Source organism: Budorcas taxicolor, chromosome 20 (genome assembly GCF_023091745.1).
Source record: "Budorcas taxicolor isolate Tak-1 chromosome 20, Takin1.1, whole genome shotgun sequence".
Classification (NCBI taxonomy): domain Eukaryota; kingdom Metazoa; phylum Chordata; class Mammalia; order Artiodactyla; family Bovidae; genus Budorcas; species Budorcas taxicolor.
The window spans coordinates 33,032,487-33,060,034 of NC_068929.1; the positions used below are offsets into that span (position 1 = coordinate 33,032,487).

A 27,548-nucleotide genomic window follows, 5' to 3' on the forward strand; every position below is an offset into this window, starting at 1 on the left:
TCTTTAATTCCTCTTCACTTTCAAGCATTAAGGTGATGCCATCTGCATATCTGAATTTATTGATATTTCTCTCAGCAGTCTTGATTCTAGCTTGAGCTTCATCCAGCCCAGCATTTTACATAATGTACCCTGCATACAAGCTAAATAAGCAGGGTGACAATATAAAGCCTTGACGTGCTCCTTTCCCAATTTTGAACCAGTCCGTTGTTCCATGTCAAGTTATAACTATTGCTTCTTGACTTGTAAACAGGTTTCTCAAGAGGCAGGTAAGGTGCTCTCTACTTGCATCTTTTTAAGAATTTTCCACAGTTTGTTGTTATCCACACAGTCAAAGGCTTTAGTGTAGTCAATGAAGCAAAAGTAAATGTTTTTCTGAAATTCTTTTGCTTTTTCTATGATGCAGTGGATGTTGACAATTTGATATCAGGTTCCTCTGCCATTTCTAAATCCAGCTTGTACATCTGGAAGTTCTTGGTTTACATACTGTTGAAGCCTAGCTTGGAGGGTTTTGAGCATTACCTTGCTAGCATGTGAAATGAATGCAGTTGTGTGGTAGTTTGAATATTCTTTGGTATTGCCCTTATGGGATTGGAATGAAAACTGACCTTTACCAGTCCTGTGACCACTGCCCAATTTTCCAAATTTACTGGCATATTGAGTGCAGTACTTTAATAGCATCATCTTTTAGTATTTGAAATAGCTCAGCTGGAATGCTATCGCCCCCACTAACTTTGCTCATAGTAATACTTCCTAGGTCCCACCTGACTTCACACTGCAGGATGTCTGGCTCTAGGTGAGTGATCACACTATCATGGTTATCTGGGTCATTAAGACAGAAGAACTTGCCACCTCCTCTTAATATCTTCTGTTAGGTCCATATCATTTCTGTAATTCCATAATCGTTCCTATCTTTGCATGCAATTTTCCCTTGATATCTCTAATTTTCTTGAAGAGAGCTCTAGTCTTTCCTATGCTACTGTTTTCCTCTATTTCTTTGCATTGATCACTGAGGAAGGCTTTCTTATCTCTCTGTGCTATTCTTTGGAACTCTGCATTCAGACATATGTCCTCTCTTTCCTCCTTTGCCTTTTGCTTCTCTTCTTTTCTCAGCTATTTGTAAGGCCTCCTCAAAAAAACATTTTGCCTTTTTGCATTTCTTTTTTGGAGGGATGGTTTTGATCACCATCTCCTGTACAGTGTTACGAACCTCTGTCCATACTTCTTCAGGCATTCTTTCAGATCTAATCCTTTGAATCTGTTTGTCACTTCCACTGTATAATTGTAAGGGAATTGATTTAGGTCATACCTGACAAATACTGCTTCTAACCAATTTGAGAGAAATGAGTTACTAGTAGGTTTAATGTCAGAAAGGTTTCTCTGGATGCCAAAGTTTTGCTTGATTTTTTTTTTTCCAAAACAACCTTCATCTTACATTCACTTAGAGGACAGTTACCCTTCTGTGGTTTTTCTTAACATCTACATTCAAAATTGTGGGTGCCTCATCACACAGAGAAGCTTCATTTCACAGGGCTTCTCAGACGAGATCATTTCTTGGTGCTCTAGCTTTATTTCATGCAAATTCCCATCATCTCATACCCCTGATTATTGTCAAAACTTCTTTTCAACTCTTTATTTTAACTGGTAAGAATCTCCTTCTTAGTTCATTTTATAAGACAACCCTAAATCAATATCCTTGTGTCATAAACCAGAAAATTTGAAAGAATAAATTTGCCTTCAAGAGAAAAAGGGTTTGAATGCCTTTCCAAAATTTGGCATGATATCTAGAGAGTTAGTTCTCCCCATACTATTCTATATAATCTCCTTTTCCAAGACAATGTTATATAAACAAATTTCTTCCTTAAAAGCATTGCAATCCGACTGTCGATCAAGACCAAACTTGTTATCTAAAGAGGAATATTCTCTATGACAATAAAATCCTATAATCCTCTGAAATTGCTATTTTTTTCAATTCCAGGAAAATCTCCTTATAAATTCTTCTCTGAACCTGTTCTCATGATTATTTCATTCCAGTGGCCTTTATTTCCCCTCCCACTGCCTTTTCCCCATCCTCTCCATCTTCATGGCCTAAGCACTGTAATTCCTGTACTTCTTTTGGAGCCTACCTAAGACCTTCAATGCCACCCAAACTGTACAAACTGAACTTTTTAGATTTTTATAAACCAGCAGATAACTTAACTTTGGGATTATTCTCAAGCTCTTGTTACATACTGTATTTGAATTTCTAATTAATTATAAAAGCTTTGAGTCAGGATCAGTGTCTTTCATTTCTTTTATAGTTCCCACAGTTTCCACCAATGTGCTGGTACAAGAAAACCATTCGTTGACCTGAATTTATCCTATCGCTGAAATTCCTTTCCTTTTTGCCACCTTTTCCCAACTTATCTTAAAACAAAAAACCCTATTTTATATGCAGATCTGACTGCTAGAAGAATTAATTTCCCAAAAAGGTCCATCATTGCCATTACCTAAGACATTTTAGAAATGTGCTCTCCGGCCCCACTCTAGACATATTATATCCTAATATGCTTTTTAGCAAGACACTAGCATGCATAAAGTGATTTTTATGCATTTTAAAATGTGGGAAACGTTGCACTAAAGAATCCAGTCTGAATCAGTTGTAAAAATTGCCACTAAAGAATTCATTCTGAATCAGTGATCTTTGATTTTTACATTCAATAAGCCAGGAAAATATATATTTAAATCTCTTTTTTATCATTCACGTGTATATGTGTGTGTGTGAAAAGGAGAGGAAGACAAAGAACCAGGGGAAAATTTGGGGGATAAGCAATTTTTTGCTTTAGTAAACTCACCTCATAATTATCTAGTGAATATATTTTCTATTTAGACTATTATTTCTCCTGTACTTTTTTTTTTTCCATTTTGTGTTAAACCACGTAGGAAAACAGAGCTGTCAAGATATTACTTCAAAAAATACAATTGAGGTATCTAAGAGCGGAAATCATTTGATGAATTTTTTAAAAGCTGGCTGCTTTTTAAAGGCATTTATAATTCAAAGTGTTTGATTAACTTTTAAAGAGTTGAGTGCTAGTAGGTTTAAAATCAAAAGGAAAGATTTGGAGTGGTCTGGTAGATTTTTAAAGAAGGATAGAAGCAGGAAAACTGTGGCCTTACTCTTCTTAGCTTTGATATTTTTATGTGATTTTTGTCCCAATCACAAAACACATCCTTTTTAATCTTCTGTATATCATGTGAGCTACCATGGGAATACTAGTGATGGTTTCTTATCTACCCAGTAGATATTCTGAAAATCATTGCAATACTTCATAAAGTATCTTAACTTGCCAGTGACAAGTGGTATAAATGTATAGTATTTATCAGTTTATAAACAGTATCATGAAATTATGCAGACATTAGGCTATTGAAGAAGTCACAATGAAAAGACAGATATCGTTAGGTAATCCAAGTCTATGCCCCGGCTAGTAATGCTGAAGAAGCTGAAGTTGAATGGTTCTATGAAGACCTACAAGACCTTCTAGAACTAACACCCCAAAAAGATGTCCTTTTCATTATAGGGGACTGGAATGCAAAAGTAGTAAGCCAAGAAACGCCTGGAGTAACAGGCAAATTTGGCCTTGGAATACAGAATGAAGCAGGGCAAAGGCTAATAGAGTATTGCCAAGAGAATGCACTGGTCATAGCAAACACCCTCTTCAAACAACACGAGAAAAAACTCTACACATGGACATCACCAGATGGGCAATACCAAAATCAGATTGATTATATTCTTTGTGCCAAATATGGAGAAGCTCTATAGAGTCAGCAAAAAGAAAACCAGGAGCTGACTGTGGCTCAGATCATGAACTCCTTATTGCCATTTTCAGACTTAAAGTGAAAAAAGTAGGGAAAACCACTAGACCATTCAGGTATGACCTAAATCAAATTCCTTATGATTATACAGTGGAGGTGAGAAATAGATTCAATGGATTAGATCTGACAGACAGAATGTCTGATGAACTATGGATGAGGTTCATGACATTATATAGGAGACAGGGATCAAGACCATCCCCAAGAAAAAGAAATGCAAAATAGCAAAATGGTTCCCTGAGGAGGCCTTACTAATAGCTGTGAAAGAAGAGAAGTGAAAAGTAAAAGAGAAAAGGAAACATACACCCATTTGAATGCAGAGTTCCAAAGAATAGCAAGGAGAGATAAGAAAGCCTTCCTCAGCGCAAAGAAATAGAGGAAAACAATAGAATGAGAAAGACTAGAGATCTCTTCAAGAAAATTAGAGATACCAAGGGTATATTTCATGCACAGATGGGCTCAATAAAGAACAGAAATGGTATGGACCTAACAGAAGCAGAAGATATTAAGAAGAGGTGGCAAGAATACACAGAAGAACTGTACAAAAAAGATCTTCACGACCCAGATAATCATGATGGTGTGATCACTCACCTGGAGTCAGACATCCTAGAATGCGAAGTCAAATGGACCTTAGGAAGCATCACTACAAACAAAGCTAGTAGAGGTGATAGAATTCCAGCTGAGCTATTTCAAATCCTAAAAGATGATGCTATTAAAGTACTGCACTCAGTATGCCAGTAGATTTGGAAAACTGGAAATGGCCACAGGACTGGAAAAGGTCAGTTTTCATTCCAATCCCAAAGCAAGGCAATGCCAAAGAATGCTCAGACTACCGCACAACTGCACTCATCTCACAGGCTAGTAAAGTAATGCTCAAAATTCTCCTAGCCAGGCTTCAACAGTATGTGAACCGTGAACTTCCAAAAGTTCAAGCTGGTTTTAGAAAAGGCAGAGGAACCAGAGGTCAAATTGCCAACATCTGTAAGATCATCAAAAAAGCAGGAGAGTTCCAGAAAAACATCTATTTCTGCTTTATTGACTATGCCAAAGCTTTTCACTGCATGGATCACAACAAACTGGAAAATTCATAAAGAGATGGGAATACCAGACCACCTTACCTCCCTCTTGAGAAATCTGTATGTAGGTCAGGAAGCAACAGTTAGAACTAGTCATGGAACAACAGACTGGTTCCAAATTGTGAAAGGAGTGCATCAAGGCTATATATTGTCACCCTGCTTATTTAACTTATATGCAGAGTACATCATGAGAAATGCTGGGCTGGATGAAGCACAACCTGGAATCAAGATTGCTGGGAGAAATATCAATAACCTCAGATATGCAGATGACACCACCCTTACGACAGAAAGTGAAGAACTAAAGAGCCTCTTGATGAAAGTGAAAGAGGAGAGTGAAAAAGTTGGCTTAAAACTCATCATTCAGAAAACTAAGATCATAGCATCTGGTCCCATCATTTCATGTCAAATAGATGAGGAAACAGTGAAAACTGTTAGACTGATAGACTTAGTTTGGGGGGCTCCAAAATCACTGCAGATGGTGATTGCAGCCATGAAATTAAATGACACTTACTCCTTGGGAGAAAAGTTATGACCAACCTAGAGCATATTCAAAAGCAGAGACATTACTTTGCCAACAAAGGTCCATCTAGTCAAGGCTATGGTTTTTCCAATAGTTAAATATGGATGTGAGGCTTGGACTCTAAAGAAATCTGAGCGCCAACGAATGATGCTTTTGAACTGTGGTGCTGGAGGACTTCAGAGTCCCTTGAATAGCAAGGAAATCCAACCAGTCCATCCTAAAGGAAATCAGTCCTGAATATTCATTGGAAGGACTGATGCTGAAGCCGAAACTCCAATACTTTGACCACCTGATGCAAAGAACTTACTCTTTTGAAAAGACCCTGATGCTGGGAAAGATTGATGGTGGGAGAAGAAGGGGACGACAGAGGATGACATGGTTGGATGGCATCACTGACTCCTTGGACAGGAGTTTGAGTATACTCTGGGAGTTGGTGATGATCAGGGAGGCCTGGCGTTTTGCGGTTCATGGGGTCGCAAAGAGTCGGACATGACTGAGCAACTGAACTGAATTGATCCTAAGGAAGGGGAAGGGGAGAGGGGTTAAGGAGTGAAAACTATAAACCTTAATAGAAACTTCCACGTATCCAACAGAATAAAACAATAATGTTCTAAAGTATTTGAGATCATTAGGAACCAGATAAAAGAGGAGAGCAATGTAGCATCTGGTGAATAACATCAATGCTCCTTAAAAAGGTCTAGCTCTTTGGGCTGATGTGTTCAAATGTGAGTACTTTGTTTTATGAAGAATGCTTGCAACCTGGTCTAAGTCTTTCTGCTCCTAATCAATTGACTCTTTTATCCCTCATTTCGTGAACCAGGTTATATTGCATCACTTAGACTATTGTGTGATATTGTATGGTAAGGGCTTGACATTGCAAATTAGATTGGTGTACTTTTCTTTCAATACCTCATAGTTAAGCATTGAGAAATATCACATAAACAAATAAGGGCAATCATGTGCTGTAGAGGCTATGTTGCAACAGGATCAAAACTGTGTGGAGGCACAAAGGTGAATTCTCCCTGGGTAATTAAGAAAAAGATATCCATCAGTATGAGCCATCTTATTTGAGACAAGTCTAAAGAAATGGGATGGTTAGATTATGAACAAATTGCTTCATAAACAGTTTGGTGGGTGTGGGAGATTGTCATTATCTTTCACCAATTTAGAGGGTTATTGAATATATGAAACATCACTTTTTCCTCATTCTAGCACTTAGAGACAAAATCACAGGGAAAAATTCAGATATAGGAAAAGCAACATAAAGGAAAAAGGAAGGGAACTCAGGTTGTGAGAGGGTCCATACTAAGCTTGTACCAGGTACCTTATAAACATTGTTTTAGGTAAACCTCATAACAACTTTGCCAATGCATAACTTGTCTGAGGTGTCACTGCTAGAGTCAGTACTCACAGCCCTGGCTGATCACCCTAATCCTAGTTTTTAAAAGAAATAAATTAACCAAACATATGGGGAGAGCTCATATTACAAAGCAATAACTTTAAATGACTAAATAACAGAATAAGCAGCAGTAGAGGACACTAATAACTGTGCAAGTATAACTGCGTCTCTGGGATTGAAATAATCAGATCTTTAGAAAAAAAGCAAAATTGGGTATTTGGTTTCTTAGGATATTTATCATGCTGCGAAATCTATCTACATATAATACAATCTGTATATCAAAATACATTATATCTAATCTCTTTCAGAAAATTATAAAAAGTGAAAATTTTCAAAATACATTAAATACCACAAAATTTACATCTATTTTATGTTTTATGCATGCATGCTCAGTCTTGTCTGGTTCTTTGTGACCTCATAGACTGTAGCCCTCCAGGCTCCTCTGTCCCAGAATTTCCCAGGCAAAAATATTGCATTTTCTCTAGAGGATCTTCCCACCCCAGGAATTGAACCCCCCATGTTTTATCCACTCTAAATTTCTTTAGCTCCTTATATTCAGATCCATTTGACACTTAAAATGCTTCTATCACCATGCTTGATATACAAATTGATTTAAGCCAGATGTTACCATATCCTATGCCAATTTACTAATTCACTAGTATGAATATGGAAAGATTATAAATACAAATAGAAAACAAAGAAGTGATATTTCCTCTCATGCATTATTATGAGACACTGGATTAGAAACCCAAGTAATTTCTGGGAACTTAGTATTTTAAGACACAACAGAATTACTCTTATTTCCTCATATTGGGTGCAAAAGAAGGAAGCAACTCTGCTTAGGTTAATATAAGGTTAATATAATCAGTTCAGTTCAGTTCAGTCGCTCAGTCGTATCCGACTCTTTGCGACCCCATAAATCGCAGCACGCCAGGCCTCCCTGTCCATCACCAACTCCCGGAGTTCACTCAGACTCACGTCCATCGAGTCCGTGATGCCATCCAGCTGTCTCATCCTCTGTCGTCCCCTTCTCCTCCTGCCCCCAATCCCTCCCAGCATCAGAGTCTTTTCCAATGAGTCAACTCTTCGCATGAGGTGGCCCAAGTACTGGAGTTTCAGCTTCAGCGTCATTCCTTCCAAAGAAATCCCAGGGCTGATCTCCAACCAAGTACAAATTTTCCCATAAATTCTAGAAACTCAGGTTAAAATTTTTCATTGACTTAGAAATTTCTGTCATGAGTTCCTGATTAACTCTATTTACGGTGATGTCAAGTTCTGTTTTAGAGATCAGAGAAATAGTGCTGAATTGAAAAATATTTGAGGCCATTTGACTTACCTTATAAAACAACTGTTTATATAGGTGATAGTAATGTCAGGTGGACTGAAATGTTTATAATCAGAGTTAACTAATGTCTGAAAAAATAGCACTGGGTGGTTGATATATACCTTAAAGATTATTGAAAGTAGGTGTGCTGTGCTGTGCTTAGTCACCTAGTCATGTCTGACTCTTTGTGACCCCATGGACTATACCCACCAGAATCCTCTGTCCATGAGGATTCTCCAGGCAAGAATACTGGAGTGGGTTGCCTTGCCCTCCTCCAGGGGATCTTCCCAACCCAGGGATTGACTTCAGGTCTCCTGCATTGCAGGTGGATTCTTTACCATCTAAGCCACCAAGAAAGCTCATTAAAAGTATACATATGTATGTATGTGGTATATGGCTCAGATGGTAAAGAATCTGCTTGCAATTCAGGAGACCCAGTTTCAGTCTCCGGGTTGAGACAATCCCCTGGAGAAGGGAATGGCAACCCACTCCTATTCTTGTCTGGAGAATCCCATAGACAGAGGAGCTTGGCGGGCTATAGTCCATGGGGTTGCAAAGAGTCAGACATGACTGAGTGAATAACACACACACACACACACATGCACACATATATGGGCTTCCAAGGTGGCACTAGTGGTAAAGAACTCACCTGGCAATATAGGAGACTTAAGAGACATGAGTTCAATCACTGGGTCAGGAAGATCCCCTGGAGGAGGGCATGGCAGCCCACTCGTCTTCTTGCCTAGAGAACTCCATGGACAGAGAAGTCTGATGGGCTACAGTTCATAGGGTCGCCAAGAGTTGGACAGGACTGAAGTAACTTAGCAGGCGTGTGTGTGTGTGTGTGTGTGTGTGTGTAGTGTGGGAGGCCAAATTTAATCTCCCTGGACACACTTCTTCCGATACTGAAGTTGGAAACAGAGATTTATAATACTCCTGTAATGGGATGCATTACTCTCAGTTTCCCTCTTGCTGTGCTTAGTTGCTGTTGTGTCTAACTCTTTGCAACCCCATGGACTGTAGCCCGCCAGGCTTCTCTGTCCATGGGGATTCTCCAGGCAGGAATACTGGAATGGGTTACCTTCCTCCAGGGGATCTTCCCAACCCAGGGATCAAACCCAGGTCTCCTGCATTGCAGACAAATAGGGAAACCCCCAGTTTTTCTCTTAGATAAGTGAAATAACCTATAAAGAAAACAACTTATTTTGTAAAGAAAAACAGAAGAATCATGCAGAATTAAAACTAATATTCCAAGTTTCCATTACTTGGGCATTTAATTATCGTTTAGAAATTGGTATCCTGATGAAAGGATGTATTTCCAAGTAAATTTGCACTGAAATTTTAAAAGCAGTGATTACACCTCTCGGAAAATCCTAGTTGAGTACTCTAGACTAAACAAACAAGAAAAATAAGCAGAAAGATTGAATCAAGCAACAGGATCTAGAAAATATGATAGAAGAATCTGTTTTAAAAAAGTTACATCTGTAAGCCACACTCCGCCTATTCTTTTGGAGTTCAATTTTATTTCATTTTTTAATTTCATTTTGTTGTATTTTATTTTCCTTGTGCAGCAATCTGAGCACAAAAGCAAGTTAATTTTCTACTTGGTGAGTAAGAACATATCTACATTGAAGAAAACATTATCAAACCTTCTGGATACTCTCTCCATTATACACACATGGCACAAAAACCCCAAAGATATATCACGTTGTTTACCTGATAGCTCAGTGGCAAAGGATCTACACAGGATTCTCTTCAATTAATAAGTGGATACCCAAAATAACTTAAAATCAAGAGAAAATTAATTTACCAAAAAAAAAAACACTTACTCCATTCATATGGAATCTGGAAATTCAATTCATGAAATCTAAGACTTTTAGAATCAAGTTTAATTTTTCTCATTGCTAAATGTGTGGTATTGTTTATTTCAGTTCATGAAACAAAGTGTTTGGAAAAATCAAACAAAAAGAGAACTATTTAAATTGTTTTTTTTTTTTTCTCTCACACTAACCAGTGGCTATTTCTAGAATATACCTCATGAATATACTCTAATTTGTTCTGTTTCTCACTAAGAAATTATTGAGATGCTGAGAGAGAATGGCAAAGGAGTTTTGTGCTGGGAATGAACACAGTTCATTAGCTAACTTCTGGAAGGACTTTGCTAGTATAAATCTATCTTTAGCCCTTAGTTTTTCCATGGGTGATTGAAATCCATTTTGTAGAACATGTTGCATGTTGGTTCAGTGATTCAATTCAGCAAACATTAAGCACCTAACAGATGCCATGGGGGAACTAAAGACATAAAAACCAATGGAACTTTAGATAGAAAATATGACTGAAGTCTGAAATTATAGATTAAATGTTGATTTAACTATAGAGATGAAACTGAATTTTACATTTTACAGATGAATAGATGAAGGTCCAGGGAAGTATTTGTGCAAATATTCACACCCAAGATCAGTCAGTTTGAGAGAGTAACACAGGACTCCTAATCTCCAGGCCAGTACTCTTTATACTACATCCAGAAAAAAACAAACTCTAAAATAAGCTAAGAATTTGAATGCATGTATATAGCTGCGCTGGGGCTTCCCTGGTGGCTCCATAGTAAAGAGTGCACTTGCAGTGCAGGAGATTCAAGCTCAAACCATGGGTCAGGAAGATCCCCTGTCAGAGAAAATGACAACCCACTCCTGTATTCTTGCCTGGAGAATCTCATGGACAGAGAAGCCTGGCAAGCTACAGTCCATGGGTTCACAAAGAGTTGGACATCAATATGACTGAGCATGTAGGCATATAGCTGAGTCAGCAGGTGACCATCACTGCTGCATATAATCACCAAGCACTCTACTTCATTAGTTGGCAAGAAATAGACCAAACTGAAAAATCAGTTTTGATTCAAAATTTACAAAAGATAAAGAATTACAGGGGTGGGAGGTGGGAGGGGGATTCAGGATTGGGGGCTCATATACATCCATGGCAGATTCATGTCAATGTATGGCAAAACCAATACAGTATTGTAAAGTAAAAATAAAATTAAAAAAAAAGGAAAAATAAAAATAAATAAAATAAAATATATTACTTCAGCAAAAAAAAAAAAAGAATTACATAATTGCATTTATTTTCAATAAAATTTAATTAAGAAGTAAGAGGAACTAGACATCAAATTGCCAACATCTGTTAGATCACCGAAGAAGCAAAAGCGTTCCAGAAAAACATCTATTTCTGCTTTATTGACTATGCCAAAGCTTTTAACTGTGTGGATCACAACAAACTGTGGAAAATGCTTCAAGAGATCGGAATACCAGACCACCTGACATGCCTCTTGAGAAACCTATATGCAGGTCAGGAAACAACAGTTAGAACTGGACATGGAACAACAGACTGGTTCCAAATAGGCAAAGGAGTACCTCAAGGCTGTATACTCTCACCCTGCTTATTTAACTTTTACACAGAGTACATCATGAGAAACACTGGGCTGGAGGAAGCACAAGCTGGAATCAAGATTGGGGGGAGAAATATCAATAACCTCAGATATGCAGGTGATACCACCCTTATGGCAGAAAGTGAAGAACTTAAGAGCCTCTTGATGAAAGTGAAAGAGGAGAGTAAAAAAGTTGCCTTAAAACTCAACATTCAGAAAACGAAGATCATGGCATCTGATCCCATCACTTCATGGGAAACAGATGGGGAAACAAAGGAAACAGTGACAAACTTTATTTTGGGGGTCTCCAAAATCACTGCAGATAGTGACTGTAGCCATGAAATTAGAAGACGCTTACTCCTTGGAAGAAAAGTTATGACCAACATAGACAGCATATTAAAACGCAGAGATATTATTTTGCCAACAAAGGTCTGTCTAGTCAAGGCTATGGTTTTTCCAGTAGTCATGTATGGATGTGAGAGTTGGACTACAAAGAAAGCTGAACACCAAAGAATTGATGCTTTTGAACTGTGGTGTTGGAAAAGACTCTTGGGAGTCTCTTGGACTGCAAGAAGATCCAACCAGTCCATCCTAAAGGAAATCAGTCCTGAATATTCATTGGGAGGACTGATGCTGAAGCTGAAACTCCAATACTTTGGCCACCTGATGAGGAGAACTGACTCATCTGAAAACACTCTGATGCTGGGAAAGATTGAAGGTGGAAGGAGAAGGGGTTGACAGAGGATGAGATGGTTGGATGGCATCACAAACTCAATGGACATGAGTTTGAATAAACACCAGGAGTTGGTGATGGACAGGGAGGCCTGGTGTGCTGTGGTTCATGGGGTTGCAAAGAGTCGGACACAACTGAGTGACTGAACTGAACTGACTGAAGAAGTCAGATTTGCTGGACATCTCTGAAGTTTTACCGAGATAGCAATATAGGAGCTTTTAAGGTTAAAAGAGGCTGAAAAGTGAAAGTCACTTAGTCATGTCCAACTCTTTGTGACCCCATGAACTGTAGTCCATGAATTTCTCCAGGCCTGAATACTGGAGTGAGTACCCTTTCCCTTCTCCTGGGGATCTTCCTAACACAGGGATCGAACCCAGGTATTCCACATTGCAGGTGGATTCTTTACCAGCTGAGCCACAAGGGAAGCTTAAGAATACTGGAATGGGAAACCTATCCTTCTCCAAGTGGTCTTCCCTATCCAGGAATCAAACTGGGATCTCCTGCATTGCAGGCAGATTCTTTACCAACTGAGCTATCACGGAAAAAAATACTGAACAGCATCATAAAAAGGGTAAGGTCTCATAACACATGTATTCATTTAAAAAGCATCCTCCATTAAGATTTCTTTTCTTATCAAAGGCAGTATTTAACTGATTCATCAGTAAGTAATGGGGACCTTTACCATGTAATGCATGTCCCTTTGCTTCATTTAGCTACATATATTATACTTTGATCATATGAAAACTCCAGATGATAGAGGCCAACAATCATTAGAGAATAATTTAGAGAAATCATGAATACATTTATATCTATGCTGAAGTAAAACTATTTTTACTGTATCTCCAAAATGAGTATGAGTAGCTATATTTTTTCTAATCTTTATATGTATTTTTTAAATACAAAATATAGAAACACATACTCATTGTAAAAAGTGTTCAAATAATTTTTCAGCATACAGAAAAGTAAATAAAAATCCATTTCTTACTTAAGATGTTACCATGTCTTTATATCTTCCCTTTCTAGAAACCAAATTAAAAGTAGTAAAAGAATATTGTGAAGTTTTATCTTCACAATTAAAAGAAACAAATGTGGGGAGGAAGTCTTTCCCTGTATGGACACGGTTTATGTGAAGATGTAGAGTGCTGCTTTCAGCTTGTGATCATGAGAAGTCAACCAAAAAAATAAAGTCATGTCAGCATAGTGCATTGGCATCGCTGAGATGCTAACTTAGCACTAGCCTCGCCTACTCCCAGGTTTTTGCTTTGTAATATAATTATTTTATTGGTAAACCGGTATAATTCAGGTATTCTGTAACATGCAATTAAGAAAACTTGGAAGTGAGAGGATATGCTGAAGTTTTCAGAGGTACATGTAGATGTCCAAACTCATCACACCATATGCATTAAATATGTGCAGGTTTTTTTTTTTTTTTGGCATATCAATTATACCTCAAAAAAGCTGGGTTTCTGGTATGGGGTTTTGTTTTGTTTTTAAAGAACAATAAGGATATAAATTGTATTTCAAGACAAGAGAAATGGTGTTATGAACTCAGTGTCCATGCTTCCAACCAAATCCAAATTCAATAAGTTGAACCCCTACCCTGCAATGAAATGGAATTTGGAAGTGGAAACTTACATAATGAGAGTGAGATGAGGTGATAGGGGGCATCTCAGGTGGTGCAGTGGAAAAGAATCTGCCTGCTAAAGCAGGAGACTCCAGAGACACGGGTTTTGATCTCTGGGTCAGGAAAATTCCCTGGAAAAGGAAATGGCAACCCACTCGAGTATATTTGCATGGGAAATCCCATGGACAGAGGAGCCTGGTGGGCTGCAGTTCATGGGGTCGCAAAGAGACAGCCATGGCTGAGCACACTGAGTATTTGTTGGGGTGATAGGCGTGGTGTCTTCCTGATAGGACTGATGAGCATATTCATCAAGGAAAAGAGGGGCGCTCTCCCCGTCTCTGCCATGTGAGGACACAATATGAACATGGCCAACTGCAAGCCAGGAAGAGTGCTCTCATTTTTTTTTTTTCTAATTATGCTGGTGGTTACTAATGAAACTTGAAGGAAAAGTGGAGGGAGCTTGGAATATATAAGCTCAGAGCTGTGACCAAAGAGAGAGCAAAGCTCCTGGCAGAACGCTAGAAAAGCTGCTACTAAGAAACAGTATGATGTCAGAGGGCCACCTGAAAAGTGAAGGCGACAACAGTGATTTATGGAAGGCCTGTGTACATTACACTAGACTCTGTCCCTCCCTCCACATTGCAGAACAGCCTGTAACCAAGTGTTTCTTTTCCTGAGGGGAGAAAAAAGCCAGTGGTTGTTCTCGAAAGCAATTGAACAAAGCAGAGAACTAGAACAAGTAAGAGACCGGTAACCTTGGAGTATAGCCTCCCTCGTTCTAGCGTTAGGGAAATATGAGAATAAACTTCACCCTTAAAGAAAAACTCCAAATTCATATATTCTGCCACATCACTGGAGTTTTCATCCTCAAGTAGAAATGGATATCAATAGGTTCCTTGAAAAAACATTCAATATATTACAAGGGGAAAATCTAAACACAGAGACAAAAATAATGGTTCTAGAGAAAGAAGAAAGAATTCAGAAAACAACAGAAATTAAATATAAAATATAATAAAGATAAAATGTATTTATTTTTTTAATAAAGATAAAATATATATTAAAACTTCTTGGATTTTTTTTCTTTTACATTATTATTGCATCATGTTTTACATATATAATTCAGTCCCTTAAAGTAAACAATTCAGTCTTTTTAGAAATTTCCCAAATTATGAAGCCAACACTATGCAAACCAAACAGGTCAAGTTTTTATCATCCCCATAAGGTTCTTCCTTCCCACTTACTGTTAATCTCCTTTTCTACCCACTTCCCCAAGCAACCATTAATCTGTTGATTTAGTCGCTAAGTCGTGTCCGACTCTTGCGCCCCCATGTACTGTAGCCCTCCAGGCTCCTCTGTCCATGGAATTCTCCAGACAAGAATACTGGAGTGAGTTGATCTTTCCTTCTCCAGGATTAATCTGTTATATATCCAAATAGATTTGCTATTTATATCAGTGGTAGCATGTACTATGTGGACTGTCATGGCTTGCTTTTTTCATTATGTTTGTGAAATATTCTGAGGTTCATCCATATTGTAGCATATGTCCATCATTCAAAACTAGAACTCTTAACAACTACTGGAAGACAAATGATATTACATCCCCAACAAAAGAGGAAGATAATGAAAAAGCCACAAACAAAAAGCATTTGTAAATTAAAAATGTAAGTGCCAAAATAAAAATACATTAAACATAATGAAAGGTAAAAGTGAGAAAATCTCCCACACTAGTAATTCACCATTATTAGGTTTGTTTTTATTCCTTCCTATCTTGTTTTCTTTTTCCATTCTGTGCACTTAGATATTAATTTATAAGTGACATTTAAAAAATAAAAGTTATTTCAACCTAGAGGGGTGGGATGGGGAGGGAGATGGGAGGGTGTTTCAAAAGGGAGGGGATATATGTATACCTATTGTTGATTCATGTTGAGATTTGACAGAAAACAACAACATTCTGTAAAGCAATTGTCCTTCAATAAAAAAATAAAAAGAACCAATTTAGATAAAGGAAAGTCGAAAAAAGAAAAAATATCAACAGTATATCTACATAAGAGAATATTTTCCAACCAGAGCAGTGCATATTGGAAGATTTTATTGTCATTGGTAGATTTTATTACTCGCACTATATGTGATCATTTTTATCATGCTATAATTACAATGTTGTATCCTAATTTTCTCACTTCAGCTTTCATGACCATTCAACTATTAACAGAGACTTTAAAAGCTTTACTTTTAATAACTGCTACATCGTTGATTCTGATTCTTGATTTATTTAAGGCAATTCCATATTTTCAGATGCAGTCATAAATGCATAGTATATATCACCATATCAGTGTTCTGATTACAGACTATTTCCTTAGGCTAGATTTTCAAGTGAAATTTCTGGTTAGAGTATGGATACAGTTTAAGGTCTTTGTTATGTGTCATTGAGTCTTTTTCCATGAGGCTTATAATCATTCTATATGAAAATGCAGATTGGAAAGCAACACTTAGCAATAAAAATATTTCTAATCAGTTTGTTTGACATAATTTAGCAATTATAAGTTGTATATAATACTAGCACTATAGTGACACAGGAATTTGATTTTAAGATAGGATTTAAAATACTTTTATTACATTTTTTAGATTAGAAAAGCCTAGATTCCATGGTATAATAATATACTTTACACTTAAACATTGACCAATAGAGATTTGTCTTCCTACACACACCAAAGGTACACACACACAAACATGCACACAAATGTGAACACTTCACAATATTATTTTTTTCAATTTTAATCACATGTATTTCTTTCTAATTTTACAAGTAAGGAATGTTCATTGCAGACAAATAGAAGTACGTAAAAGCATGGCGTAAAAAGGAACAATCACCTAGAAACCCCATCCTGCAGAAATAACTACCATTAGCATGTTGATGCATTTCTTCCATGTCTACATATTTTTTTAATAATTGAAGTACAGTTAACCTACAACACTATGTTATTTCTAAATGCACAATTCTTTTAGCATTTCTACTAGATTTATATTTGGTTGATCTACTATCTTTATTGTATATTTGCCTTTACAAATGAGATTTTTTTCTTTCATAGCATTCATATTTAACGTTCTGTCCTTTTCTTTTTTGCTTAGAGAAGTCCCTTTAACATTTCTTGGTAAACTGGTTTGTGGTGCTGAACTCTTTCAGCTTTTTCTTGTTTATAGAAATATCTATGTCTCTTTCTAATTTGAATGATAGCTTTGCTGGGTAGAGTATTCTTGGTTGTAGGTTTCTTCCTTCATCACTTTAAATATATTGTGCCACTCCCTTCTGGCCTGCAAAGGTTTTGCTAAAAGCTCAGCTCTTGTTCACATGCTAGTAAAGTAATGCTCAAAATTCTCCAAGCCAGGCTTCAGCAATACGTGAACCATGAACTTCCTGATGTTCAAGCTGGTTTTAGAAAAGGCAGAGGAACCAGAAATCAAATTGCCAACATCTGCTGGATCATGGAAAAAGCAAGAGAGTTCCAGAAAAACATCTATTTCTGCTTTATTGACTATGCCAAAGCCTTTGACTGTGTGGATCACAATAAACTGTGGAAAATTCTGAAAGAGATGGGCATACCAGACCACCTAACCTGCCTCTTGAGAAATCTGTATGCAGGTCAGGAAGCAACACTTAGAACTGGACATGGAACAACAGACTGGTTCCAAATAGGAAAAGGAGTACGTCAAGGCTGTATATTGTCACCCTGCTTATTTAACTTAGATGCAGAGTACTTCATGAGAAACGCTGGACTGGAAGAAGCACAAGCTGGAATCAAGATTGCTGGGAGAAATATCAATCACCTCAGATATGCAGATGACACCACCCTTATGGCAGAAAGTGGAGAGGAACTAAAAAGCCTCTTGATGAAAGTGAAAGAGGAGAGTGAAAAAGTTGGCTTAAAGCTCAACATTCAGAAAACGAAGTTCATGGCATCCAGTCCCATCACTTCATGGGAAATAGATGGGGAAACAGTGGAAACAGTGTCAGACTTTATTTTTTTGGGCTCCAAAATCACTACAGATGGTGATTGCAGCCATGAAATTAAAAGATGCTTACTCCTTGGAAGAAAAGTTATGACCAACCTAGATAGTATATTCAAAAGCAGAGACATTACTTTGCCAACTAAGGTCCATCTAGTCAAGGCTATGGTTTTTCCTGTGGTCATGTATGGATGTGAGAGTTGAACTATGAAGAAGGCTGAGTGCCAAAGAATTGATGCTTTTGAACTGTGGTGTTGAAGAAGACTCTTGAGAGTCCCTTGGACTGCAAGGAGATCCAACCAGTCCATTCTGGAGGAGATCAGTCCTGGGATTTCTTTGGAAGGAATGATGCTAAAGCTGAAACTCCAGTACTTTGGCCACCTCATGCGAAGAGTTGACTCATTGGAAAAGACCCTGATGCTGGGAGGGATTGGGGGCAAGAAGAGAAGGGGACGACAGAGGATGAGATGGCTGGATGGCATCACTAACTCGATGGACGTGAGTCTGAGTGAACTGTGGGAGTTGGTGATGGACAGGGAAGCCTGGCGTACTGCGATTCATGGGGTCACAGAGAGTCGGACACGACTGAGCAACTGAACTGAACTGAAAAGCTCAGCTGATGATCTTATGGGAGTTCCATTGTATGTAACTAGTTGCTTTTAGTTTGCTGCTTTTAATCTTCTCTGTTTATCTTTAATTTTTGCCTTTTTAATTATAATGTGTCTCAGGGTGGCCCCCTTCGGTTGATCATCCCTGGGACTCTCTGTGCTTCCTGGACCTGGACTGTCTATTTCCTTTCCCAAGTTAGGGAATTTTTCAGCTATTATTTCTTCAAATGTGTTCTCTGCTGCCTTTTCCTCTCTTCTCCTTCTAGGATTCTAATAATACAAATGTTAATAAGCTTAATGATGTCCCAAAGGTCTTTTAAAGTATACTTAAAAAAAAATACAAACTTTTTTTTCTGTTCAAACTGGGTGATTTTTTACTACTCTTTTTTCCAGTTTGCTGACTCAGGCCTCTGTATCATCTAATGTAACTTTGACTCAGGCTACTGTAGAGGTTGCTGGCTGCTGCTTTGTCTAGGTTTGAGAGATGCCAGCATGGCTGGCTGCATGGACCAGAGAGTCCCAGGGCTAGTGCTGACCAGTTTAGTGGATGGGGCTGGGTTCTAGTGTTAATAAGATAGAAGGAGGATTCCAAAATGGTGCTTACCAGCACCAGCGACTTTAGGGTATAATGAGCTCTCAAAAATGGATGCCACCAGTATCTGTGTACTCAGGGTATGTCCCAGTTGCCTCCTGCCAATCCAGGAGTCTCTAAAAGATCAGCTAGTAGGTTTGACCCCAGATCCTTCAAATTATTGCTTTTCGAATGTTGGAGGGTATGAGGTTTTGCAGATACTCTTATAGAGTCTATTTCCCACAACACCCCACTCTCCAGAATGCAAGTTCCACTGGCCTTAAAGCTAGACTTTCCGGGAATCTCTTTCAGGACTCACAGGCTGGGGAGCCTATCATCAGGTTCAGGCTCCCCTCTCCTTAAAAGGAATCTCTGCCATTTTGATTATCGTGTTTGTGGGCCACCTACCCAGGGTTATGGGACTTAACTGTATAGCATGTCTGCCTCTTCTACCCATCTTGCTCTAATTCCTTCTTTATATCTGTAGTTGTAGAAGATCTTTCCTGCTAGTCTTCCGGTTGTTCACATCAATAATTGCTCTGTAAGCAGTTGTAATTTTGGTGTGCCTAAAGGAGGAGGTGACCTCAGTGACTTCCTCTTTTGCCACCTTGGCCACACCACAATATTATTTATTAAATTTGAAACATCTACCAGTATGAACAATAACAGTGTAACTGGTGCCTTAGGTGGCATTTCCTAAAATCTTTTCAGTTGCCAGATTGGTTCAGATGCACATCTTTAGTACTCCCACAGTGCCTGCATATTATTATTCTTACCAGATTGAGTTTAAATGAATTTTTAACTAAAATGAATCTTTTTATTTTTATTACCAGCATATAATTAACACAAAAGAAGATATTGTTTGATTAATGCTTCCAATTCTAACATCAAGGACATAATGCCTACCACATAATTTACTTATGATGTTTATCAATATGAACTGAAATTCTTTAAATAAGTTTAGAGGAGTGTGAATTTAGGCCCTTTGCAATAATGATTTTGCTATATTTCCTTTTGTTGGGAGTGTGTATTTCAGAAATACTTCCATTCTTTTTTTTTTTCTAATATGTTATTTTGAAGCAACATTTTTCTATTACTTTAAATTTTTTAAAGTAACATCTACAGGATTTTAATAAATAAATTTTGGAAAATGAAATAGAAAATCATCACTTTTGTCATTAATTTTACCTAATATGAAAATACAAATTTGCAAATATTTGCTTACCATATATTGGGAATCAAAGTTTCAACAAAGGATTTTCCTTAGAAATTACATAAATGAAAAATTCCTTTATGCATTTAGAACATAATTTTTATACTGATCTTATTTGGAATATATGAACTACTTAAAGCATTCCTATAATGCATACTGTGCTTGATCATAAGACTTTCTAAGCCAGTGATTTGGTGCTCACTTCCCTGGTGGCTCAGATGGTAAAGAATCTGCCTGCAATGTAGGAGACCCAGGTTCGAACCCTGGGTTGGGGAGATCCCCTGGAGAAGGGAATGGCAACCTACTCACGTATTCTTACCTGGAGAATTCCATAGACAGAGTCTGGAGGGCTACAGTCCATGAGGTTGCAAAGGGTCAGACACGACTGAGCAACTAACACTTTAAGCGCTTGGTTTCCATCTATAAGATACCATCTCCTCTCTGCCTTCCAGAATTCATAAAAACTTTTTATCTGAGCATGATCTCTTTCTGTTTTCAACTCCATTTTGTATTTATTATTCTTTTTTCTGCAACTTTTTGTTATTTGGGGGGAATTTAAATGAGAGGTGGGGGAGATAAATTTGTTTCAACTTTTCTCAATTGTTTAAAAAAAAAGAATATTTTAAGATTAAGTATTAGCAATTGGATACTTTTAATTATCAAAAGGGATTTTCTGAAAAAATATAAAATGTGGCTAATCACTGGTTTCTCAAACCATGAGACATTTTTTTTTTTGAGGTAGGTCTTAATGGCCTTTTAAAGAAAATTACCTAACATATCTTTCTTCTTTGTTTTTATAGAGATTTGCTTGCTGACCAAGGGAAGGCGCACTGCCAGTGTTCGAGCTGATACATATTGTCGTCTTTACTCGCTTTCTGTGGACAATTTCAATGAGGTCCTGGAGGAATACCCAATGATGAGAAGAGCCTTTGAGACGGTTGCCATTGACCGATTAGATAGGATAGGTACTGTTTATTTTCTTCTTTACTTATAATTCACTTTTAATTTAGTGGTTGAGTATATATTTGCAGTCATAAGTCCCAAATGCTAGTTTACAGGTTACTTATTAACCAGCATAGAAACAGCAATTAGCTGTAGCCACATTTCTAGAAGGATCTGAGGCACTAACTTTCTCTTCTAAGTATTCTAGGTTTGTTTATTCATCTCTGTTTTTACTAGCTACACAGTCTGATTTCCTCAGTGATACCAAAAGGTAAAAACAATGATTACAAATTCTAGATGGCATTAAAATAGATCTAAAAATACAATAGTATGAGTCTACATTACAAACTATATTTTATCACAAGTTTTCTTTTAAATTTTGAGGATCAACCTTATACTTATTCTTACCTTACAAATTGAAAATAATTGTCCATTTTACTTGTCACAGTAGAAACTTTAATGTTTGTAATACAGACTCATGCAGAAAAAGCCTTAATAGAAATGCCCACATAGATGCTTTATTTTCAAATATCAACTTATTTTAAAATCTTTTCTGCTCTCAAAATATTGATATATAAAGCCTTACTAGTTACACTAGTTTAAGCATTTGAATAATTGCCATTGTAAAATTAGATCAGATTGGCTTGCTGTTAACTTCCCAAGATATGCTGGAACATTCTGATGTCAGAAGGTGGTATGCATTCATTTTCAACACCCAAATTCTCCTCCCCCACCAGACCCTTCTCTGCTCCCTTTCCCAGCTTAACTCAACTAGTCTTCAAATTTCAATTTAAACATCATTTCCCTGTAGAAACCTATGACCTTCCACTCCTCCTTAATAGTTTGAGCACCCTGGATATATTCTCCCATACCCCTGGGATGTTCCTCCATCACAGTACAGCTTTTATTATTTAAATTGCTCTAGAGATGCTAAGCTTTATGAATGAAAAGATCATGTCTAATTCACTGTTACATTCACAGTACCTGGTACACAATGAATATTGTTGAAGAGAGTTAGGGAGGGATGAAGGAATCAATGAACTCAAAGGAGATGGGGTTGGGATTACTGAAAAGTAAACAAAGAGGTACTTCAACTGCATTCTTATTAAAGGTAAGGACTTTTGATTGATGTTATGGTTATTTTAGCCTTTCTTCTACACTTTACATCTTTCTTTTCCTCTATATTAGTAGGACAGAAGACTGCATAAGGATCTGAAATTTGGTTAGGAGAAGTAAAGGTAGTATTTGGATATTACCATTATAGACATACCAAGGGTTCCCAGGTGGCACAATAGTAATGAGTAATAGAATCCACTTGCCAATGCAGGAGACACAAGAGATGCGGATTCAGTCCCCGAGTCAAGAAGATCCCCAGGAGAAGGAAATGGCAACCCACTCCAGTATTCTTGTCAGGGAAGTCCCATGGACAGAGGAGCCAGGAGGGCTGCAGTCCATGGGGTTGGAAGAAGTCAGACATGGCTGAGCACACATGCACACCAGACACAACACACATATTAAAAGCCATATTGATGACTTAGAGGCTGTAACAGGACCTAGTGTCCAGGAGACAGTGCCCTTGAAAGACGTGAGTATTCCTGAAAGCATCTTTACTTAATTTGAAAATAATTTCCCTCTTTGTGGTACATGAGTGTTCACAGTAGAACCAGAGACTAATTTCTGAACATATGAATTTCTTCCTAAGCCAACTAGCCATATTTTGAAAAGCATTAAAGTCAAGGTATTTCAACAGAGACTTTATGTTACTCTGATAGAGCATCTCTCTCATATAATTCACTACAATAATTTTTATAAGAAAAATTTGCATGAACTTATTTTAATTACATAAAATTGCAAGTGAGCACCAGTATTTGCGTTTTTAATCTTCACAAAATTCCAACAGTGCATTAAAAGTTATAGTATTTTTCCACAAGGGCCCAGATACTCAGATTATGAAATGCTGACTATTCACATGACCACAAAAACTATCCTTCTCACTTTTGGGGTCATTGCTTATAAATGCATATACTGTAGTTAAAGATAATATGTTAAGTAAGAATTTACATTTTCTACTAATATAGAAGTCTTTGTTCTTTGAGAAATTAGGACAATTCTGTAAAAAGAGAAGTAACTTCAGATTGGCAGTCATTTTAAATGATTGCCTTTCCTAGCAGCCAAGTAAATTATAATACCACATTTCTATTCAAATATATTCCTTGTTGGTTTAGATGTGATACTTTATTTAGTGATTGGCAAATTGATCTACTTTTCAGCTATCATATTTATGAAGGCATTATTTTATTGATGTCATTTAAAAATCACTAATTTTCCCCCTTTTCATCAGCCTACAATTGATGTTAATTGTTATTTTTTCAGAGAATGTCTTGTTAATGCAAACCAAAGACAATAGCAAGAAGAGATAGTGCTTACTGAGGTTCTAGAGGGAGCTAAGCACTTGCCATACAGTAGTGCCCCTTGATCCTCACAACAACCTCTCAGAAGAGGAAAGATTATGAAAAAGTTCTCAATCTGGCTGCACATAAGAATCCCCTGACAAAATCTGATTATAAAGTACCAAAATCTGGACCCTTGTCTGGTTATTCTCATTCAGTTGTTAGGGTACAGCTGGAAATCAGTAACTCTTATCACTCCAGCAATGAGATAAATACACAGGAGAGCAGAGAATCACTGGCGTAGGGCACTGGTCAAAAGCAAAGGCCTTTCTTTCTCAGACATGCTTGTAACAGTCCCCCAGACATCAGAGTAAAAGGCAGCACCTGGTGCAACAAGTGGGTGAGGCCCAGGAGACTTCATTTCCAGCAAACACGCACATGACAGAGATGCTGCTGCTTCGTAGTCTGTAGACAATCTGATCAGATCTACTGCTTTCCTGCCCAGCTCTGTCACTTATTAACCATGTTTTGTTGGGCATTGGTCTTACCCTCTCTATGTTCCAGTCTCCTTTTAGGTGAAGTAGAATTATAAGCACACCTACCTCAAAGAGTTGAGGATTATATAAAATAAATAAAAGGGACAGGGAAAGCCTGGCGTGCTGCACTCCACGGGGTCACAAAGAGTCAGACAGGACTTGGCAACTGGAGAACAACAAAAGCCTTAGGCAGAGTGCTTGTCACATAGTATGTTTTCCATTGACCTTTCTTGAAAAAGGAACTTGAAACTGAAATCTTGCTGTCAGACCCATCCTGTTCCAAGTGCCCTGTTTTCTCTCAGGGTAGCCCTCAGGCTATTTCTTCATTGCTCCATTTCTTCAGTAAGATGGCTTTTGCCATATTACAGACTTTTCAACGACTCCTGTGGAAGGTAAGACTTACCAGAAAGATACAGGAAGCATGAGAGGCAGGAGGCGCGTTTCTATTTGGTGTCTAAAGGTAAGTGCTCAACTTTTAAGCTTCTTCAATGCAACACTGCCATCCTCCTGTTTGCAGAAGCCACTGGTGCTTGGAGTTGTCATCAGTCATTTGTAGACTTTCTAAGTGCCTATCTTCCTTTCGCTGACAGGGAAGAAAAATTCAATTCTCCTGCAAAAGTTCCAGAAGGATCTGAACACGGGTGTTTTCAACAATCAGGAGAACGAGATCCTGAAGCAGATTGTGAAACACGACAGGGAAATGGTGCAGGCAATCCCTCCCCTCAATTACCCTCAAATGACAGCCCTGAATTCCACCTCTTCAACTACTACCCCGACCTCTCGCCTGAGGACACAGTCGCCGCCAGTGTACACAGCCACCAGTCTGTCTCATAGCAACCTGCACTCCCCCAGCCCCAGCACCCAGACCCCCCAGCCGTCAGCCATCCTCTCACCCTGCTCCTACACCACCGCTGTCTGCAGCCCTCCTGTACAGAGCCCGCTAGCCACTCGAACTTTCCACTATGCGTCCCCCACGGCTTCCCAGTTGTCCCTCATTCAGCAGCAGCAGGTTCAGCAGCCACCGCAGCCCCAGCAGCCACCCCAACCTCCACAGACCCCCGGCAGCTCCACACCGAAAAATGAAGTTCACAAGAGCACGCAGGCGCTTCACAACACCAGCCTGACCCGAGAAGTCAGGCCCCTCTCGGCCTCGCAGCCCTCGCTGCCCCATGAGGTCTCCACCCTGATCTCCAGACCGCATCCCACTGTGGGCGAGTCCCTGGCCTCCATCCCTCAACCCGTGACCACAGTCCACGGCTCGGGCCTGCAGGCTGGGGGCAGGGGCACCGTCCCCCAGCGAGTCACCCTGTTCCGACAGATGTCGTCGGGAGCCATCCCCCCACACCGAGGAGTCCCCCCGGCCCCCCCTCCACCAGCAGCCGCTCATCCGAGGGAGGCGCCCTCAGTCTTAACTACAGACCCAGAGGCAGAAAAGCCACGATTTGCTTCAAATTTATGATCCCTGCTGATTGTCAAAGCAGAAAGAAATACTCTAACGAACTGAGGCGCTTCTCAGATCTGATTTTATCCTATCTCCTGATAGATCCCTCTAGCCTACTATGAAGAGATATTTTAGACAGCTCTGGCCTACATGCAAAATGTAAAATATATATATATATATAAATATGCTATTAAATCTATATCTGAAAATCTCAAGAGTTCAAAAGACTTGTTTAGCATTCAGTGTTATATGTCTTCCTTTCTTTAAATCATTAAAGGATTTCAAATGTTGTTGTAAGATTATTTATTTTTAACCTACTTTTACCTAATTCCTTTGATATATGTATTTCTCTATTTTATGAAGAGTTCTTGGATACCATGGAAACAAACCTCTGATTTTAAAAAGGCAACTCAAGTGAACTGAATAGCACCAATCAAAACTTCTCTCATTAGCTGTGTCTCTGCATCTAAATTGTTAATCATTAATTACAGAGGATTAAATAGCAGATCCCATTTTCTTAATCTAAATTGTATTTTGGTGCTTTGAATTTTGAATTAGGTTAAAGAACACACCATATGCTTGGCCATGGTAGGAGACTAGCATTGGCTATGATCTCTGTAGTCATAGAGATATGACTATCTCTAACCTCAAACATGTTCATTGATCTTTCAGAAAGCTGAAGGGATATTTCTCTTCAAGTGTTATCAGACTTTTACCAAGACTCAATCAATGTTAGCTGTAAATAACTGTTTCAACCCAAATAAAAATAGTTCTGTGCTGTATGAAGGTGAAAGTCATTGTTTAAGAATTTAGTTTTACTGCTTCACTTCAAAACTTAGAGTTTTAAATTTTACAAAACCTAATTGTGACAATTATTCAACTGTAATGCAATGGCTTGAAACCTACAATATTATTTTAACCTGCAATGTTTTATGCAAAATTGTATGCTTGGTTCTACAAATTGCTTGTATTATACCAAAAATCATTACTTTTCTTCTTTCTTGCCATAATCAAGCATCTGAAAATAGGCCCTGCATGCTTAGGGGGAAAAAAAGTAGGTTCAAAGCAGTCATTGTAGGGGAAAGCTTACAGTATTTCTCATTTCTAGAAAAGTATAACCATTCATTAATTGCCTATCTTAAAATTCCTGTAAGGCTGACTGGATCTCTGACTTAAGTCTAGAAGTGAGGTTTTCACTTTCATTTAATGTTATTATTATCTTTATCATTTAAATGACAATTTGTAAACTACAGCTTGATTTGGAGTTGCCAGTGTGTTCTGTGTCTTTCACTGTAGTTGGTAGTTTACTGTGGTGTTAATTTAAAAAATAAATACACTATAGCATCATCTGTTGGGAACATACACTTGCTCTTTGTGTATTGTTAACTAAATGGTTAGTAAATCTTCAGGAATGTGGTGACTAACATAGCCCTTAGAAAGCAGGTTTGTTATTTTAAATGTGCTGAAAAAAGTACAGACCTGGTGACATTAAGCAGGAGGTCAAAGTCAATGTCTGAGAGCATCGTTTTGTTTTTGTGTTGTGTGTATGTTTTCTTAACTCTGTTCATGATCTGTGAACATCTGCTTCTTCTCAAAGAAGTCCCTTAGAAATCATTTGTGCCTAACACACCCCTCGAATATGGTGGATGACTGGAACACAGTTGGAAGATTCCCAATAACAGACTTCTGTAAATAACCCGAGTTAAGAGAATGACCTAAAGTGGAGGTCTTCCGTATCTCTGACACTGGCAATGCATTTAAGAAGAATTTAACAAAGATCATGCACTAAATGGGGCAAGGCCTCCAGACAGACTTGAGGACGGAAAACAAAAGCAAAACTCTAAAACGGATCTATGCCGCCTGTTATGCCTTTTATGGATATAATACTTGTAATACCAAAAT

At 38.1% G+C, this 27,548-nt stretch overlaps 1 protein-coding gene across 1 annotated transcript in view; it reads left to right on the top strand.

The window, feature by feature from the left end:
• HCN1 (hyperpolarization activated cyclic nucleotide gated potassium channel 1) overlaps positions 1 to 25,664 on the top strand; it is a 447,227-nt gene extending 421,563 nt beyond the window's left edge. Inside the window, 2 exon segments of the mRNA XM_052659217.1 lie at positions 21,138 to 21,302; positions 24,796 to 25,664. Of these exon segments, the coding sequence (XP_052515177.1) occupies positions 21,138 to 21,302; positions 24,796 to 25,664 (1,034 nt within the window).
• Positions 25,665 to 27,548: the final 1,884 nt, after the last annotated feature.